General features: G+C 43.8%; 1 protein-coding gene across 3 annotated transcripts in view; it reads left to right on the top strand.

Annotated features, from left to right (window-relative positions):
- Positions 1 to 15482, top strand: part of DNAJB6 (DnaJ heat shock protein family (Hsp40) member B6) — a 63312-nt gene extending 47830 nt beyond the window's left edge. Inside the window, exons 9-11 of one of the 3 annotated variants that reach the window (XM_059818263.1) lie at positions 4482 to 4511; positions 5710 to 5916; positions 13882 to 15482. In XM_059818263.1, coding sequence (XP_059674246.1) covers positions 4482 to 4511; positions 5710 to 5916; positions 13882 to 13964 — 320 coding nt within the window. In that variant the 3' untranslated portion in view covers positions 13965 to 15482. Of the gene's footprint in view, positions 1 to 4481; positions 4512 to 5709; positions 6063 to 13881 lie in introns of those variants that run through there. The other 2 variants (XM_059818262.1, XM_059818261.1) reach the window with 2 other exon arrangements.
- The last annotated feature ends 5027 nt before the right edge of the window (positions 15483 to 20509 follow it).

A 20509-nucleotide genomic window follows, 5' to 3' on the forward strand; every position in this document is an offset into this window, starting at 1 on the left:
AGTGACGTGGTAAATCTAAATAAGTGGTTCGATATCCTCAGGATGTTTACCCCGGTTTGTTCAGCATGTTTCTATTAATTACAATTTTGCCGCTGCTGATTCCTGGGAGGATTTCAGTTCAATTCCAGGACATACATGGACGTTACTTAAATGTAACATAAAATAATAATGCTAGCCCGTGCAATGCTGCTCTTTTGTGAAGTGCTCTGTGACTTTCCCGTCCCACCTCACCTGGAATATCCTCTGCCTTAGCGTTTTTATTCCTGTGCATTATCCCCATTTTCCAGGAGCTCACATGGACCCCTTGGTGTAGCTGGTGGCTCCCCCAAAGCACCCGCCTAGTCCAAGAATTGTACTCACGGTTTGCCTTAGACATACAAAGTCGGTGCATTACCAAAAAAACGGAGTTGGCAGTGACTTTCCTGATAACGTTGCCCCTCACGATAGGCAATATTGCCCTCTACTGGTTAATTACAGGTTAAAGGATCCGTATTTTCCCCTTTCATACTGCAGCACTTGCTATGAGAAATTATTTTTCAGCCCTTCTCGCTTGGAGCAGAAGGCAGGTTTCGGTCCTAATGCAGCTTTTTAGGATGCTATAGCTCATGTTTGATTTCTTTTTCCCCAGAAGCTGCTTTTCATTTGGGAGAACCTAGTGCACCAGAAAACCAAACTTTAATTACTGTTTTTAAATGTTAGTAATGATGAATCTCTCATTTTCAGAATTAACCCTTGGAAATTTAACTTCTCCAAACTGGTTTTGCAAGTGGAATAACTGCAAGGTTTTAAATGATTATTTGCATTAGTGGAATAAGACCTTTTGCTTAACGCTGTGATCTGGATGCTGACTCCAGCAGTCCCCAATAGTTGCCCCTTCCCTGCCCCAGCTGGGGCGGCTGCACAATGAGCTGGATCCAGGCACTCAACTGGGTTAAAAATAAACTCGCAAAAAGAGCGTTATTTTTAACCTGGGTCAGTCCCCTGCTCGGGTTCACGGTGCGGCTGCCCAGGCTCTCACGTGGGTGTGCTGGCTTGGAGGCACAGGAGCTGGCAAGCAAGAGCCATGGGGGGAACAGAGGGCTGTTTAAAGCCAGAACACCCCTGAAAGTTGCTTCTCAAGTAGATATTCCAGCTCTGAACTCGGCTATGGAGCCCTCCCTCCCTCCGACTAGTCTTCCTAAAAGCCTTTTCCAGGACAGACATCACCGTTGATGAAACTCCAGCAATATTCAAGCACTTTCTAGTGGTGATGCCCTGTGTGGCTGACCTTTCCCAGAGTAAATTCTTTTCAGGTCTCATATTTGCAATTGGTACAGCTAACTTGATTCAGAGTCTCGCCTGAATGTTTCAAATCTATTTAAATATGTAGAACAAGAGAAAATAGTTGTTGTAAATAACATTTTAGTTTTGCTTTGCAAGGTGTATTAAAGATAGATGATCAGAGATTTGGAGGCTCATAGCGTGCACGGCACCGTAGATAATTCAAAATTTGAATCACAGCCGACGTGATGTTATGGCATTTAACTAATTCGTGGTGCCGTCCGTCCTGCTCTCCTGCAACTAAGAAAGGGGAAAAAGTTTGGACAATATTTTGGGGTCTATTTATTGAACAAAAACTTGTCTTTACTTTAGGGGGAGACGGAAAACTGAATGACTCTGTTGGGTGATCGAGATGGATTTAATAATTTCAATACTTAAAAGGGGGTTATAAGAAAGATGGGGACAGACTTTTTAATAGGGCCTGTTGTGACTGGACAAGGGGTAATGGCTTTAAACTAAGAAGGTAGATTCAGACTAGATATAAGGAAGAGATTTTTTACGATTAGGGTGGTGAATCACTGGAACAGTTGCCCAGAGCGGTGGTAGATGCCCCATCCCTGGAAACATTCAGGGTCAGGCTGGACGGGGCTCTGAGCAACCTGATCTAGTTGAAGACGTCCCTGCTCATTGCAGGGGGGTTGGACTACGTGACCTTTAAAGGTCTTTTCCAACCCAAACCATTCTATGATTTAGCTGCAAAATGTGCTGCTGTGTAGTGGTGGGGAGCAGCTCTGCATCCCCCCAGGGCTCTGCCGCGGGGCGAAGGAGGGGTGGGGGCAGGTTCAGGCAGCCCAGAAATAAGAAGCACAAATTATTCTTCAGGGGGAAAACTGGGTAACTTTGTAGTCTAATCAAAATTAATAAATTGTTTGACTTCAGTTGCCACTGTATTACGTGTTGTGGCATGCAGATGCAGCCCCTCTGGTGTGCCGATGCTTTCCCAGCGAACCCCAAAGAGCAGAGTAATGCCGAGAGCAGCTTAAGATGGAATCTTCTTGCAGTGTAACACAGGTCAGCTCAGCTTAGCAAAAATGCTAATTACAAACCCTTGATGACACAAAGTTAGGGACTCAGGAGGAAAGGTTTAACACAAACTTCCAAAGGGATGCTGGTTCCCTGAGTCCAATACTGAGGAGTTGTGCTCTAGGTTTTAGCATAGATTGCCACCTCTTTTGGGGCAAATGGTGGGTTTGAACAAGTTTGCAAACAACCCCTTCACCACTTGTTCTCAGCTGACGATACCTGTGTGTTTCATACTGATTCCCACCCTCAGCCACGTGCCCTTTCCTTGCGCTTCAGCCGCAGCTGCGTTGCACAGATAAACCCCAAGCAGGAGCAGCCAAGTCCCACATCTCGGAGCGGTGCAGGCAAAGCGGGCAGTGTGCAGGCAGCGTGCTGGCAGCATCAAGCACAACCAGGGCTCTCCTGGGTTCGCTGGGCTGGTGCAGCACCTGCAGGTGATGTGATGGTGCAGTGCAAGGTCCAACTTTGGTGGTTAGTTTTGGATCATTTTTGAAGGAGAGAGAAATATGCATTGCAAGAATTGTCTGTTTGTGGGGTGGTTTTTTTCCTTGGTGTATCATCTTTCCTGGAGCAACTGAACTATGAACCCTGCTGGAGGAGGGGACAGTCCTTGCTCTGAGCCATTTGCAGAAGAGCTGCAAGTGGAGGACACCCCAGGCAAAGCCTTGGAGAAGGTGTATTGTGACTTTTCATAGTTGGGAGGACTTGTCCCAAAACTCACAGGAGGTGTGTAACAGGCAGGTACCTTCATTTTCCAGAGTCACAGCTGTGCTCGTACTGTCAGGAGCTGAAGGGTAAAACCTGCTCTGGAGAGCAGCTCTCATGGGATTTGATAAAGCAGGACAAGCTCTCCTGCCTCTTCTCTAGGTTGTAGTTGATTTAATTGGAAAGTTTGGAGTATGGAATATCTTTTGCATTTTTATATTTTATTTTAAGTTGGACTCAAGCAGTGAGGGCTGGCTGGAAGGTCTTTCTGTGACTTCATTAGGTGCTCAGTGTTGTGGGGCTGGTGGCACAGCTCAGCTCCCAGAGCAAGGGAGCTCGGCGGGAGTGTTCACTGCAAGCAGCAGATCGAGTACACGTCACGGTGCAAGAGGGCCAGCACACAACGATGCTGTGGGTATGTCACCAGGGACGAGAAAGATTATTTTGAATTCTTCCAGTGTTAAACTGTGCCTTTCACACCAGCTGAATTGAACTGAAGGTGTCGAGATTGATCTCTAGCAGAGTTAGGAGTTATTTATTGGGGTGTGTGTAGAGCATCTGGTTTAATACTTAACTGCGTTAAGTGTTAGTGTGTCTGATCGGGGGGTCTCTGCGATGCACACATGCACAGAGCTTCGAGAACGGCCTCAGCACATTTCTCATTCCCACATCTGCTTGCCAATATAAATTTTAAATGTGCATCAAGCAAGACTTTGCACATCAAAAAGAAATCCATGCAGTTTGTGCTTCCATGGGAGGGGAGGGATCTGCTATTTCTGGTGCTCTATACTTTGTTAGGAAGTGAACTCTCTTGACTGGTTTTTGTATGTGCAACTGGTGTACGTGGGTTTCCTATGCTTTTTTTTTACTTCTGGCATTTTATAGGCTTCATCTTCATAGACCTGTAATCATCAGACTGATACGTGCTTCAGTGCTGTTTGTATAGCATATAAAATCCTGTAGTCTCTTATGAGAAATGCCAGCAAGTCTGCATCTGGTGTTTTCTGAGCTTTTCCTTGCCCAGCGCCTCTCGTAGCTGAAGCGCTGTGCCCCATGTAAGGGGAAAAAAGCCCTCTCCTACTGCAAGGAGGACCGCACACCCGGAGTTTTACATTGGTATGATGCAGGCAGGCGGTGTCTAAATGCTGAAATCCTTGGTGTTATCACTTGGGGTTTTTGTTTTGTTTGCTTGTACCTTTGGAAGTGCAGCAGACTCCAGGGTAAAAAAGTGTGAGTGTTGGGGAGGGGGAACAGGCATTTAATCACCCAGGAAGAAGGGTCCTCTGTATAATATCTATGCCCATCAGGTGCTCAAACGCATGGTGGGGTGATGTGAGGCATGTCTTGGAGTCTTCTGCAAGGCCTTGGGTGCCACACTGCACTGTGAAATGACTTTTTAAACATACTTTGCCTCCTTTTCCTCATGCCCTCAGAAGCATCTCCCCATGTACGATTATTACAAGGTAAAGACAACGCAACCTGTTTTGTTTGAAAGTGTCGGTGGTTTGGCGCACACAACGAAGTGGGTATTACTGCTCTTGTTCCTTACTGCATACATGGTGCTTTTTCCATCTTCAAAGCATTTTCCAGCCATGAACTAAGAGCACACGCATTAGCTGAGAGTACGCACCCCTCCCTAAGCAGCTGATGCCGGGCACATCCCGGGAAAAACTTCCAGAATGTGACACACCACTTTTGATGCAAATAAAATGACGCTATATTTCATCAGGGCTATTAAAAGTACTTAAGTAATTGAATTAATGAAACTTTAAAAAGCCTTTAAGAGGCAAATGGGGTACACACCTCTCTTCTCACTTTTTTTCTTTTTCTTATTTTCCCTGTTGAATGTCTTTGGTTGGCTTTTTTTATTTGTTATCTTACTGTCTGCTTTTCGATATGTGGTTTTGCTGGTTTCTTTTTGTGTTACGGTAGCTGATTTCTCTGCTTTGCCGCATTGGTACTGTTACAGTTTCTTCAGCAAAGGAAAGCGTCATCTGCAAAATAGCATGAGTATGACTGGAATACCTCATCTTTCATATGAATTTTTGAAAACATTGGGGTTTTTTCCATTGCATTCATTCACCTTTGCTGTGTGTGCCTGCTGGGCCCCCTGGACTGTGCTTACCTCTACATATTCAACCCCATTTCCCATCTTCATGTGATCTTTCATGCTTTTCTACCATCCTTCCACTTATGGATGTCCAACATCCAGCCCCTCTGAACCAACATTGGCTTTGTTTGTCCTCCACCATCCCTGTAATCTCCCTCCTTCCCCTATAGCTTTTCCTTGAGCAGGGCCAACCCTGCCGAGGCAGACAGTCCCGGTGAGGTGGGACAAGATGACACGCTCTGCACAGGACAGAAATAGCATCCAGGGCCATGTGCTCAGCTTGCTCACCCTGCCTTTTGGGAAAAAGGAAACAGTGGCCCCGGAGTTGTCATATCTGACTTCTCTGGGTGGCTCCAGTGCGGTGAGAGGCTGTTGCTGGAGCTTTCTGCTCTGGACACTCCCCAATCTGCAGACAGAAGTATCTGTGAGCAAACCACAGCCAAGGCAGTAGTGTAGTGACACTCAATTTCCAGCCCACTTTTGAGGGTTTTTTCAGGCTAAATTTAAGCATTTTGAGTGCAGCTGACTTTTCTTGCACTTTGCTTTTTCAGGTGAGGCAGATGAAGAAGCCTTTGCCGAGGAGTGCAGACGGAGAGGACAACATGCCCTGCCTTTCCAGCCGACCAACCCTCGCCTGCTGAAGTCTCACAAGCCTGCCAGTTCCCCCAAATATGCCTATCATTATAATAGCGACGAGGTGGAAGAACAAGATAGAAGCCGGGTTACAAGCAGCTTGGAGACCCCTTTTTATTTATCAGGTGTGCACAAGCATGTTGATGAGAAATGCGCAGAAAAGGATCCATCAGCTAGTCAAAAGCCAAAACCAAAAAGCCAAGCAAGAGGTTGTTGCTGTGTGTTGACTTAATGTTAGCTCCCCGGTAGATAATAAAAGGCAGCTTGTGTGCCTTCATTAGCTCTGCTCTTCAATTTAGTCTAGATTCACAAATGCCCTGGGATATTCAAGGATCCAGGGCAAATATTGTTATGCTGCTGAAGTGCCTATGCTCTTTGTTCTTAAAAGTGAAGGCCTTTTAGAGATTAACTAATCACAATACTTTGCACATTCATTTACTTAAATTGTGCTTGGCTTCCTTGCCAAAGGAGAAGTTCAGCAACTTGATGTTATTTCTGGAAGCTGCAATTTTAGGCACCTAAATCCTAATAGAGAGGGCCGAGACCGTTCAGGTGAACGCGGAAGCACGATGATTGTCCCAGTTATTTTTGGAAGTAATTAGTCCTTTGATATATTTCCTGTCTGTAATGTTTCGGCAATATAGTCCAGAGGCTATCTTGGACAACAAAGTCCTTATGACTACTTGATTTAATTTGAACCTGTGGTCAAAGATCATCCAGGACTGCCAGGACAGGTTTTTCTGAAGCATGAAGATGCCTTTCTACTTGGATGCCCAAACCAAGGGCCCTTCTCAGTAGCGCTGAATTAGGTGAAGTGCTGGGAAGTGTGAGCATATGAGGCTCCTCAGGGTAAACACAGCGCATGAAAAACATGCACTGTACCCCAAAACGTGCTCACGTACTCCCAGTGCTGTACCAACTTCTGCTGCGTTTATGAGCCTTTAAATCTAACGCTGTCTTCTATACAGATGACCCAAAGATATCATGTGGGATGACAGCTTGAAAAAATAGAAACATTCAGATAAATGTTTTCCTGATCAGTTGCTGGAAGTTTTGTCTCTTTAAGGATGGTAAAGTCGAATCTTTTCTTTAAAAACAAAAAAAAAAAGTTTAAAATTTCTCTACAGAAGCCTGAATATAACCTCTGGGCTGATGTCCTGAAATCTCCCACACAGGGGTTACAGCTTTTTGTCTCCTGTGTCTGTAGCCAGCAAAACAAAACCTTGGCTTTGCATTTGGAGACTTGAGGTTGTCTGCAATCATAACAATACTTGTAATGTATTCCAAAGAGCATCTGAGTTTGACATGCACCTTGCAATTTTTGGAGCAATTTTTAAGATTGCTTAGGATTTTTTGCTGTGAATCGATTTATGCTCCAAGACGCACAAGTTTGCAATTAAAATGAACTTCCAGAAGTATTTGTGAAATCACAAAATCCTCTCTTCTACCAGTAGATTGTGAGTTGCCATAAAAGATTCAGGGTGAAAACTTGATTGCAGCAAGACTAAGATTTTACTGTTGCTTTAAATATTTTGCCTACTGTTCCTCTGATGGACAGGGCTGCTGAAGGACTGGTCGAGTCAGTCATAAAAGCCTACGTGAGTGTCTTAATCCCTCCCTGGGAAGTTTGTGCACGAGCCCTGGCCAGTAACGCCGTTCTCTTTCATGGGTGTTCACCTCTGCCGACTGCCTTGCCCAGAAAGCAGGCTTCACCAGCGCAACTCTGTAATTATATAGACCACTTACTTGCTCCCACTTGGCTTCTCATTGATCACTGCAACAGCTGCCGTGCTCACATGGGCCAGCATTGGGAAAGAATAGCATCTTTTTCTGCCTTGGTCCAAAGCCCACTTCACTTCAGTGGAAAATAAAGTTCAATGGCCTCAAACCGGGCACCGTTCCACCTTGAATCAGACGGTTTTGCCACCGCTGGCGTGCGGCCATTGGCAGTGAGACTGCGTGGCAGTTTCAGATGTTATCCCCATTAGAGCACCTCAAGCGAATCCTCAGTTGTTAATGGTTCACCTGCAGGGAAATGGTTTTCTTTTTCCAGCTCTTAAGAGTGTGAATATTTGAGTTTTAATTTGTAAGTCCGTAGCAATTTTAAACAAAGGAAAAGAGGATAGGTTTTGTCTTGACTACGTGGTGGGAATCCCTCTGGAAGTGGCTGCCTCTCTCTAGCGCCCAAGGAGAAAGGCTGGCCAACTTGTTTAGACTGGCAACCAATATCCAGAGGTGAGATGAATCCTCTCATTGGTCAGGATTTCCAGTCATTACAGTGGGTTTTTAATTAAAAGAGTTAAATTTCATTCTCCATCTAACATTGACACTTTGCCTTTTAGCAGAAATTGCTATGGGTTTCATACTGTTCCTGGTTTCATAACAGCCTTTAGAATAAAACTTGTACTCTGAAGTCACTGCATATCTCAAACAGTGCTCTAGCTCCTCCCAAGTAATTTTTTAGTAAGAATTCAACACTACAAGTAATGCACTGCCTGATTGTATGATGTATGGCTGACTGGTGATATCCAAAGTGTACCAAAATGGTACAGCTGCTAATGGTAGGGGTAGTGGTAACTACCCCTAAAAACCTGCCTGTCTGGATTTGAGAGTTTTGCTCTTTATCTAGCAAGAAGGGTTGAAATGTTGAAATACTGAAAAATACACAATATGAAAGACAATTATTTGCAAGATAATATTGCAAGGTTTGCTCTTCCTTTTGAATGAAATAGCTTGCATTAACCTAAAACTTACAACATTAATAATTCATTTTTGCTCCATTTTCACCTGCTAGTATCCCTGAAAAGGAAACCACTTTATAGGAACTGGCTTAACTAATCTTGATCCTTTCCTGGCATGGATTCCTCTGCTGGAAAGTTGAGCTATTTGTACTTTATTACATCTTTAATGCAGAATCTCCGTTCTTTTTACCGACATATGGTTTCCTGAATTACACATTACTAACTAGTAAAATCAATGTGCTTGGTTAGCCAAACTAATTACCTTATAATTCTCTCACATACTTGTATTTGGGCATGTAATGGAAAGAGAAAGGAAAGCAAAGCCACTGTTTTCTGTGGAAATCTAATACATGAGGAATGCTGGAGGTGTGGAGATGGGAGGGAGTTCACTCTCCCTTTGCTCCGCATCCCTTTGCTCCACATCCCCATGGGCGTGAGTGGGTAACAGCCGTACTCTTCTGTGGGCAGAAGGTGGGAAGATTGGCTGGTGGATTTGGCGGCTGGCTTGTCGTTCCCTGGCTTAGCCAGAGCTGCCTTCACGCACTTTTTTTTGGCTGCTAGTACGAGAGCATCCCGTTACCCATTTGCTTCCCATAGAAGGTGGCTGGGTTGCGCATGGAAGGGCTTCCAAGGCTGCATAGCCTTGCAAGCTTTTGCTTGCCATGTGGGAGTAAAACCTTGGACTCTATTCAGTAATAGTATTACCTTAATTAATAGCAGGCAAGCAGGTTGTATCTGGCTTGGTATGTTCTTGTAGCAATTCTAGGCAGAATTGGTAATGAAAATAGTATGGTGAGCAAGCATGAAGGAAGGCCCCAGTAAGTTGCTAAAGCTTTTCAGTCCCCTAAAACATCAAAGTTGGAATTACATCACTGGTTTGGCCAGTGAAACTGGAGAACTCGCCCCTTGGATTTAACAGTGCAGATAATTAAATAGTGGAGCGGCATACCTAGACGGGGTGGGATGTTTTGTCACCTCAAGTCTTTACGTAAAGGCGGGTTCTCTTTCCGCAATGCTCTGTGGCATGGGCAGGAGCTGTGGATGTGGTGAGAGATTTAGTAGGTCAAACTGTGGTGTGTGTGTTGGGCAGTGGCTCGGGCTGAAAGGAGGGAATGTGAAAGTGTAGTGTAAAGCTGTAATTGTAAATTGAGTCACACGCATGAAATGATACTGAAGCTGTGATCTGGGGTGAATTTTTATAATGGCATATGCAAGTGTGGTCAGTCTAAAATAACAGATGGTGGCTGCAACTTAGAAGTAAGCTAGCTACCTTTGAATTAGCTATTTATTGTTTTGACTAGAGAGATATTTCTAAGAGCAGAAAATTAGAAAGCGCACTACAGAACCCGACATGCACATGCCCAACTGGCCTGTTAAAGCTCTGTGCACATGGTGGAGCCATGACTGCTTTGCTGGTTTGAAGGAGGCCAAAAGAATGGCCGCAATCTTGGCAAAAAGTTAGTAGATCTTGAAAACCGTTTTCTCTGGGACTTGAGCAGAAAGCATGAATCCCTCCCACCCTGAACCTCAGTGCTTCAGAGCCTGAAAGCGGAAGGAGGGTCCTCAAAAGTCTTGACCTTTACAGATCTTCCGTAAAAATCAGGCCATGGCCTTTATTACTGACTGATGTGGGTTGAAAAGCAGGAATGCTGCGTGTTAATCGTCGGTCGTGACTGAACACCTTGTTTCCTTCTGCTGACTCCTACGCTCTCCTGTGCTGGCAGAAGGAAGGTGGAGCAGACCCGTGGCTGCTCTCTGCACCCTGGTAGAGCAGGCAAATGTCAGGCAGGGCAGGAAGAAGTAGAATATCACAAATGGGTTGGGTAGGAGTGTTTTCCGCAGGACACTTGTCCCTTTGGATCAATTGCTCGATGTACACACCTCCCTTGCAGTTGCTGCCCAAGAATGTGAGAAGTTTCATAGTCAGTGACTGAACAAACCTGTGACTTTTGGAGGCGCAGATGGCAGAGAAGTAGAAAGCCAGAAGGAAAGTCAATCTAGAACCCAGCAGAGAGGCTTCCCAATTTGTTTTGGTCCTTGCTGAATGACTGAGGGAGTTGGTACTAATCGTTGTTGGATGTTGGTTTTGGTCTTCGGCAGCTTTTTGAAAGCTGGAATAGCTTCTGTGCTCTTCATGGTTCTTCTGGAAGTAGAAGAGCAGGGTATGAAATGGGAAGAGCGGGTCAGCAGATACTGTTTGTTTTAGACAAGAATTATCGAGGTTGTAAAACAGGTGTAATTCCAAATGGTGTAGATTCTTGCTTCATCCACCTCTGCTCCTGGCAGCTCACAAAAGCGAGAACGTACCAAGTTAGGCTGATATCCATCTGCATTTGAGTGAATCTGTTTTCCAAATGTCAAAGCTTGGGGAAGCTCTCAGCAACCTATTCTCCCCCTACCCTTCCCTAAGACTCTCTTAATGTAATGAATTTCTACAGCTTAGATAGCTAACAATTCCTTCTAAGGGTACAAATGTGAAAAGCCCATCTCCAAGGCCAGAACTGTTTGGCTGAAGCCAGTTCAGCCAGGCACTAACTATGGGAAGTCACCATGACTGCTTCGTGACGCTGGCAACTCACCAGGACACAGGTTCGCTACAAATTAATCAAACAGTAATGGGGCTGCTGCTTTCTAATTCAGATTTTGTTCTCTCGTGACTTTGGGGGCTAATCTTGTAACCAAGGCAGCTAAATATGCTTTTAATTAGTGCTGGTTGAAGTATTCAAGTGAAATAAGCACCAAAGGCTTACATCTTTAGTGTGCAATTGTTATTTTTACTAGGAGCTGCTTCACTTGTTCGGATCAGGTTTTTGGCCGTTATCACCCAGCATAGCATCACTGGTGCTAACAGACTGGCAAAGTCTGACCTATCCTTTCTTCTTAGGTGGGGGTAGAAAAGGAAATGATCGCGAGTGAAACTATTTATCACAGCAGGTTCGAAACAGAAAAGACCTGGCAGTTTTCTCTTGAGGAATACTCTGTATTTGTGCGTTATCTCCTACTTTGGCCAATCTGTTTCTGTGTGTCAGTGATAACACTTGAAAGATTTCCATTTTACACCCTTATCATTCTGGAGGCTGGTAGGAGACCACGTTGTCAAATGCCTAAATATCTTCATAGCACATTATTTTAATATTTGAGTCGTTTCATTTAGAAGACCATGAATTATGTGGCATTCATTTCAAGTCATTTTACATTGACTCACAGTATTTTTAAGGAAGAGTTGCTAGAATTTCTTTCAAAATCTCAAAGATTTGAAGAAAATGGACTGTTGCAAAACAAAAATAATTATGATATAAAATAGCAGTATCAAATGCAATCATGCCTGTATGTGGAAGCTTTTTAAAAATACTGACAGTGTTTTGAGAATGAAAAATGAGAAAATTCTGAAGCTAATAACCTGCTAGGGTTTAATGATCCTTTCCCAAATATCTGTGTTAATGTTTCATAGTTATTACATGAACTAGTTCTGATCAGCTGATATGATGCTGTTTTTCCCTCCAGTAAAGGGAAGAATCCTGTGAATAACACCCTTCAGATGACTGATTCTCAAGAGTCAGCACGTCTCTTCCGCCTCCATTGGCCTCTGTGGGAAAGCAAAGAGATGCTTAAGCCATTCTGGGATGAGTCCCTTACGGCAGTAAATTAAATGCCAAGGGATCCTACTTTTGACAATGTATAGGTGACCAAGGGGCTGACATTGAAGTAAACTTCATGGATGAAGTTCTTAATTAGGAGATGTCCATGCAGTGTCCCCAGGGACAGGGCTGTAGCTCAGGGTGCAGGGAAAACACAGCGTCATCTGCAATTCTGCAAAGCACTGCCAGTTTTTCTCTTCCTTAAACAATAAAACTGGTTTCCACTCTAACTTTGTGCAGGCTAATTGCTCATGGCAGAATTTCTAAATAAATATCCTGCTTCTTGACTCAGATGATTGCAAAAGATGAAGTCATGCTGTTGATACAGCGTAGGAGCTAGAATGATAACCTAGGAACAGCTTCCCTTTGCTACAAGGGAGCCTATTTCCTCTAATGCACAACCTTCGGAAAATGTCTCAAGTGATTTTAGCCCAAAGCCTATCTCGTGGTTCTCCCCAAGTCTTAAACTTAAACCGAAGAACTGCAGTTCTGCTGTGGGCGCAACCCTAATTGCTCTTGGGAGGAGCAAACTTCAGCCACAGCGTGGCTTCATATTCCTCTGACCTCCCACCATTTCCTTTTCCCATCTTAATTTTGCTATTGGTGGTAAACTGATGGAGAACCAGTTGCAATGGTGACATGGCTTCCTCAGGGTCATCTCTGTCTGCCTGCAGACAGAATGGGGGAAAGAAAGAGATTCCAGACAGGCAGAGCTGTGCCCTTCCTGGGCTGCTCCTCCGACTGCCAGCCCTGCCTCTCAGCTGGCTTGCAGGCGCTCCTCCGCTCCATGCTGGCCCCGTTCCCTGGGCTGTGCTGATTCCTAGTGGCAGGGCACCAGTGAGCTAGAAGATCCCTCCAGCTATCTCAAAGCAGCACAGAATGGTTATCTGAGGGAAATGTTTGCTAGCTTTGAGTTGAGATTTGTAAGTGCACTTGGGTGGATGTGGTGTTGGTTCTGCACTGTTCACTGTCCATGCAAGTCTGCTACCAAGTTGCATTTTACTGCAAGTTTGGAGGAAAGCGTGTGATGCAGAGCAAGAACTGTTTTTCATGCATCTTTGCGGGGAGGCGGGGGAACCATTGGGATGATGATCACATGGCTGGAAGCTTGTGCCTACTGAACCTCTAGCAAATAATTGTTGCTTGAACTTAATGCTTCCATGCACCATTGGAGCTGCAGTAGAATATAACCTATGGTGCACAGTTAAGCATGAGCAGGCTGATGACCTGCCTATAAAATGCATATTGGTAATCACTGAGCACCTTCTTATTTACTCAGGATTCTTGGCATTCCCTAGTCTTAAAATGGAAATGCAAATATCGTGGTAACTCTGACTACTGTGAGCAGGAAATGCCAGTACTTAAATAGCTCCTGCTGTATAAGTCTTATTTATTGCTTCCATTTTGAAAATTATTCTGGTTTTGCATGTGCTCTAATTTTGAAGCTTTTCCTGAATGGCTTTGAAGTCTTTTGAAAGTTCTCCAGATCTTTTCAAACTTCAAAGATTGATAGGGTTTTCTTTCTGTCCTATGTAAGGGATATGGTAGAACTGGGGATATAGTAGAACTGATCATTTAAAAAAACACATTAGAAAGCCAGACCTGTTCTTTAAGATTCCTTAAACTAAACCATTCAGAGAACATGTGCTTTTGCTAGAGGGAAAAGTCCATGAATGCTGTGAATAGTGTTTTACAAGCCATGTTTCCTCAGGACACAAAGAAGGCAGCAAGAGGAGGAAGCAGAAGCAGAGAGAGGAACAGAAGAAGAAGAAGTCAACCAAAGGGAGTTACTAAAATGGACTTCTCTGCTATGCCAATACCTTATAATAATGACAACTTAATGTTACATTTGAGCACACCTCTTTTGTGTATATTTTTTGATTGTTCACACTGCTAGCAAGGAAGTGACTCATGTTTAAAACTGTACTAAAATTGCACTATGTTATTCTTTTTAGTTTCACGGAGTGGCTTTCTTGCCAGTCAGGTTAGGGAATTCAAACGAAGCTGATCTTGGTTAGAAGTGTGTTATGTTTGAAGATTGGAAAGCGTTACAGAATTTCTTACCTCTTTCTTCCCTGGGACTAAAGCGACTCTAGTGTTTATTTGTTTTGTAGGATACAAAGGGTTATGCCAATGCCTGTTTGTTTGGTCACTCTGGCATCAACATCAGGCCTGTTGTTGAAAGAACATCTCATGTCATTGGGAATGGGATTGAGACATGAGCTCTTATAGGGTAATTTATGCAAGCTTAATAAGTGACTTTTATGTGTTTTGTTTTTTTTTTTTCCCAAGCTAGGCAGCAAAGGTTTGTCCCTGCTATTAAAATGTTCCTTCATTTTAAATTGTATCATGAAGTTATATCCTCTGAGTTTAAGAAACTTAGTGTAATGATGGTCTCCTGTAAGCACTCCCACTGATTTCCTTAAGCATAGTTGACTCCCGATGAATCATTTAGTGAAATCATTCCTTATTTTAAAAGTTTATTTTCAGAACCTAGAGACAAATGATCTAAGTGCTACGTTAAAACTGCTCTTTGTTTCTGCTGAGTAGGTTTTAGATAACAAACATTTTTCAGCATCCGTATAAGATTTTATCAAGTTGTTTCTACATAGAACTTACACCTTTATGTATGAAAGCGTTTTGCATTGGTTTTATTGTAGGCCTAATTCTTTTAGCTTGAAAAGTTGTCTCCAATTTAAAAGAAATATGTATTTTCTGGCAAGATTACTTCCTTGCTTCCCATACTCGTTTCATGTGCATGACACATTGCTTCTTTTAACCTTTTAGTTTGTACAGAGCCATTCCGTTGCCTTAAGCATTTACCTGCATGTTTCTTGTCAGTATGTTGCCTCCTCTTTTTAACCTCCAGGTAGGACTTAGCAGCTTATGGTTTTGTTTCTTTTGTTCTTCCTCTTGGCAATACATTGTTGATGTAACACACTTAAACCTGGCAATACTGAAAGTCCACGGTTCCTGGACAAACTCACTCTTTTCTAACATTTAAAAGTTGTAGCAATGCACATAATGGTCTAAGGAAGAAGCTAAACGGAAAAATCAAGTCTGCATTCTAGCATGGTTTGATATAACAAATTATGGTGTCTCTGGTATCTGAACGGTTTAGCTTCAAATGTTTATATTACCCAGTGTAACCCTACGCAAACGTATAACCATACATGAACTCTGTTAGGGTATTTAAATTATGGTTAATATGAAATAAGACTGAGTACCGGTTTTCTGTCACTTAAGTACCACTTTTTTTTGTTTTGTGCAGTGTTACTAATATTTAAAAATAAAGAAAATTCTCCTTTATAATTTGTCTTCTTGCACTGTACTGTAGACTGGAGCTGGCATCAGTTGTTCATGTTTAGTTTCAATTAAAGTTTAGGCTGTAAGCACAAGGGGGAGAGTTAGCATTCACAAAATGCCCACAAGCATACCAAGTTCTTTCTTTTGCTGAATCCATGAGCAAGTTGATACAGTCCCTGTGTCAAATGGCTGATAGTGGAAAACGAGGGTTCGTTCTAGCTGGAAACATCCCCGTAGGAGCATATACATCAAACAGCTTGCACATTAGCCATGCAAGGAACATTCATACCGGATAATACCCAACACTTTGAATTGCATCCCATTTAGTACACTTTCTGTACTCTGGGAGAAGTCCTCCCCAGTACCTATGCCAATTTTAAGCTGTTAGCGCTCCTTATTTGTTGGGAAAATGGTGAGTGCTTTGGAAAAGCAAGAGAGGTGGAGGAAGGTAGAGGTGACACCAGCGTAGGGCTGGTCTCCCTGGGCTGTCCCTGTGCTGTGAGCAGCCTCACGTCATAGGACAGAGTGGCTCCGGATCAAGAATGTGCCTTAAAGAGTTAGAGCAGACTGGGATTTGGGTACATAAATATCTTCTTGAATCTGATCCCTGTGTTAGCCTTGAAGGAGGAGGATAGAGCATTAATTAGTTAGGAGACCTAAAGGTAGGCTCTAAATTAGTTAGGAAGCCTGTCTGACCAAGGGCATCCTTATCCCACCGGAAAGGCGCTGGCGTGCTTATATCTGGGGTCCTACACCCTGTGCCTCCCACGGGAGAAACTCCTGGGAAACAGAGAGTCCCCAGAGGAAGGCACCATGGGCATAATCTTTCCTATGACTACCTAGAATCTGCCCAAGCTTGCCCAGAAACTAAGAAATGTGGGCCCATGCCCACTGAGCTTAATTCCTTCCTTCAGCCTGATTACTTTGGGATTTTAACTGAAGGGTAATGACTTAACTGCGCACCGTGAAGCAGGATTGTCAGCCTGGGCCTAGTGCCATGCTCACGTGGCTATGTGCTTGCAGGACAGCCTGGATGTGGAGCCGCATCTGCCACGTATGTATGAGCAGGCATGTATGTGAGGTCTTGTATCTCAGTGCATCCATCTGCCAAAGGTGAAGGCTGCATGATGATATGGTTACTTAAAGTATGTGTTGGGGCAGGAAAAGTGCAGGTGGGTGTGAAACACCACAACTGATAAGAGATGATGCTGGCCCAAGAGTGGCTATGAATAAATGTATTGTGAAAGTTGGAAAAAGATTCCTGACCATCCTACAACACTTCTGTGGAAGAGCTGAGGACAGAAACAGAGCTAGTTTTAATACAGACTCTGACGTGATTTATAAAATGTATTGCAAAATGATTCTTTACAGAGCATACGCCAGGGCTCAGAGACCCAAAATGTATTCCATGAGAAAATTAAATTATTAGGATAGAGAACAGTTGAGTAACAGCATAATTAAAATGATACACTGAAAACAAAACAATTTTATCTTAAGATGGGGGACACAATCATAAACAAGCGAAATAGGGACAGATAAAGGTTCCTGCTCCTCATTTGGAAGCTGCCACTATGAAAATGGTTTAAATTCAGTTGCTTTTCCACACCTTTTAGAGATGTGCACAGTCTGCTCTTTGAACTGAGGTTTGGCAAGACTTTGATCTTAAATAAATGATCTCGGAGAATGTAGGTGTCAAAATGATAAAAATGTATTTTTCAAGTTTTTGCCCAGCCTCTGCTCAGTGCTGCTGCCCACCTCTGTGGGCAGCTTTCAGACCTGTAAAACTTACTTCGAGAGGTAACACAAAACTCTGTTTTTCTCTGTCAGCTCGGCTGCCTTTACAGAAACTTGCTTTTTTTCCTGAATTTCAGAACCATCTCATGATACTTGGTATGTATTTGTGGAAAATAACACACTGAAAAGATGCTTCTTTCAAAAAGCAGAGAGCCAGATACCCAGAAAAGGTATAATAATCATTATGGAAGCACTAAACTGCCTGTTTTCCCAACCACACCTGAAATGTGTGACTCGTACCCACTTGTTCTTCAGGAATGTTCCTAGACATATGCCACCAAACTGGTGCCTATCAAGTGGTGGGATTAACTTGTTACTATATTGCATTTCATTGTTCAATATAGAAATGTATTAATTTCCTTTTTTTCCCTTCATTTTCTGTGCCAGTTGCACAGGACTGTTTATTCCTGGCATGCACAGGTTAGTCCTTCCTGCATTTCAGATCTCAGTTATCTTCCTTCATGTGCAGTCCTGCTCCTTTATGTCCAGATTAGTTTGCATTTTAGTGTGCTCTCACGTTACGTTGCCTGGGGAGCACCTTACTGCCCTGTAACTCACACAGTGATCAGGGGGCAGGGTGGTACTATTGTCCATGATTAGGTATATTTAATTCTTCTCTTCCCAATGAGCAAGTTGGAATCTGGTCTTAACAGACTTTTTATCACTATTTGCAAAACTTTGCTCATTGCTACCTGCAGCACTGAAAACTCTAGGCAAGGCAAGGCAATTTTCCTCTTCACCAATGAGAATTAAAAAAGGGCACTTAAAGCCACATACAGATCTCAGTTTTGATAAATGTTCATATTTGAAACTATGATCTATTCAGCTGCCCTGTGTCAGCACACTTTGACTTCTCACAAGTTTTTCTAGCCAAACAGGATTAGGTGGGGTGTTGGGAAGTGTCAGGTGTGTTAAGTACCTTGTTGGTGCCCTCTTAGCCACAGCTGTTAACTGACAGCAGGAGAAGCATTTCCAAAGTGGCTGAGCTGACCTGAGATGACATTTCCAAGCACGGGGTGGGTTACCTTGCTGCTCTCATCACAACAAGCAGAAACTGCTCATGTCATTTGGCACATCTTGAACTAGAGCATCAAGTATCCCAGACTTTCTTTCCTTCTGCCTCTTCCAGAAGGCCTCATGTTGTCACTGCAAAGCCAGCCCAAAAACCAAGAAGTGAGTGCAAGAGGAAGGTGAAAACACATGTTCTCATAACGAGTCTGAATGCTTTGATTTCAGGGAAATGCCTCCACGTCTGCCTAGAAGTGATCACAGATCCTCTGGGACGTCTCCAAGGAGGGAACAGGACCTCAGTGCACTGACTGGATGTTTAATTGCATCTCTTCGACGCCTGTTTGCATTGGCATACACATACACCTTTCTACTTAAATAGCACACATAATTTTTTCCATCCCTTGTTTGGGAAGTGCTCATCCTTTGGTCAATGCAGCTTGCTTGTTCTTCAGGCTGCCGGTGGTTGCAATTTAATCAAGTCTTATGATATGGCAGGTGTTATTTTTACATTATCTCAATATTAGAGAGTTGCAGTTGGGAAAATTTCTTTGACTTACAAAGCAAAATTTAATTCCAGGTTTTTAAGATGAAAGCTAACAGTGCAAAATGGTAGATCACTGCAAAGCCAGTAGGCAAATACACCTCTTAAATATATTAGGTTAAAACTCATGAAATCTATGTTTCTGCCTGATTTTTGGAGTCCCAATGTGTGATATCTTTGGATGCTTTAATATGTTAAGCTGCACAGTGCTGATTGCATATTGCTGTGCAAGACCAATAGATAGGTTGAAGCTCCTTTAATAGACTGCACGCTCAGACCTGAGGAAGAGAAGGAGCTTTAAGGTGACATTAAGGAACACTAAGCAGAGACTTTCCATGCCACCTGGAAGGGACACTCACCAAAGGTGCATGACTTGATCCTGGCAGCAGATGCAAGCCACAACATGCCATACTGGTAGTGTTGTGACAACATGGGTTTTACTGCTTCAGGATTCAAGGCGAGGAGGTAACCAGCACCAGAGCCTTCCCAGTGCTGTGAGTCACGCTTTATACCCGTAAAAATGATTTGTCAGCTACCTGGCCCACTGTCCTGTCTTTGACAGTGACTAGTGGTGGATGCCTAGGTGAGAGCATAGGAACAGGCTAAGCATGTAATTATACCTCACCAATATGTTCTCCCAGCTGCGGCACTCTGTGGGTCAGAGGCTCCTGGATCCAGAAATGGTCTTTCTGTTGCCCAGTATTTTTTTCCATTGACTTGTTCAATTGCCTCTTAACCTAGAAAACCGCTCAATACCCAGTGTCCTATGGCAAGGGATTCCTCATCTGACTCTGCTGGATAACGAGATAGCCCCTTTGTTTTAAACCTCTCTCCTACAGCTTCCTTTGATTTCCTCCCCTCATCCATCCCGACACTGGAAGAGACACTGAACACCACATCCTCATTCATCTTTTCCATGCCACTCATGATTTTACACATTTCGCTCATGCCAGCCTTTGGTTAACTCTTTTATGGCTCAAGAGGTCCAACATATTGAACCACTCCTTGCAGAAAAGCCATTTCCTACCTTTGATCACCCTCTCAGTTAGGTCCATAAATTGTGATGACCTTCCAGATGAGGATGACTAGCATTTTAACAACTTGCTAATACCTCGTTGTCAGGCTGACAGAAAAAGGCCACACAAAACCCAGGACGCAGGAAGAGCAGACCAATGCTTGAGACCCGGCTTTGATGCCCTCAGTCTTGCCAGGCTCTCACGGGCTCTGGAATGAGAACGCATGAGCTCATGGCAGTGATGGTATCTCCAGAGTATGGTCCCACACACCTTCACCCTCCTTCCCACCCCCTCAGCTGAAATCACGTCATGGGGCATTCCTGACTCAGGCACAGCTCCTGCTGCTGCTCGTTGTTCCTCAGGCTGCAAGTGTTAACTCTCGTTAATTCTGCTTGGCTGGCAGCACATGGACTGTGGAGTAAGTGCTTTATTGTAAGAAGCGCCTGGAGTTGCCAATGCCAGTTTGCCTGCTCCCACAGAAAACCGGCGTTGGCTATATGATCCCTGCCAACCAGGGAGACGGGTCTGGTAACCTTGGGAAGACACCTTGCTCCTGGTGTGACACACCCCTGCAGGCAGTGCCTGGAGACGTGGCTAGTGCGACTCCCTGCGTCCCTGATTTCTGCAGCGTTGCTGGTGGCAGCACAACAGCTTTTCCACTTCCAACCCTT

The sequence above is a fragment of the Gavia stellata genome, chromosome 6 (genome assembly GCF_030936135.1).
Source record: "Gavia stellata isolate bGavSte3 chromosome 6, bGavSte3.hap2, whole genome shotgun sequence".
NCBI classification, from domain to species: Eukaryota; Metazoa; Chordata; class Aves; order Gaviiformes; family Gaviidae; genus Gavia; species Gavia stellata.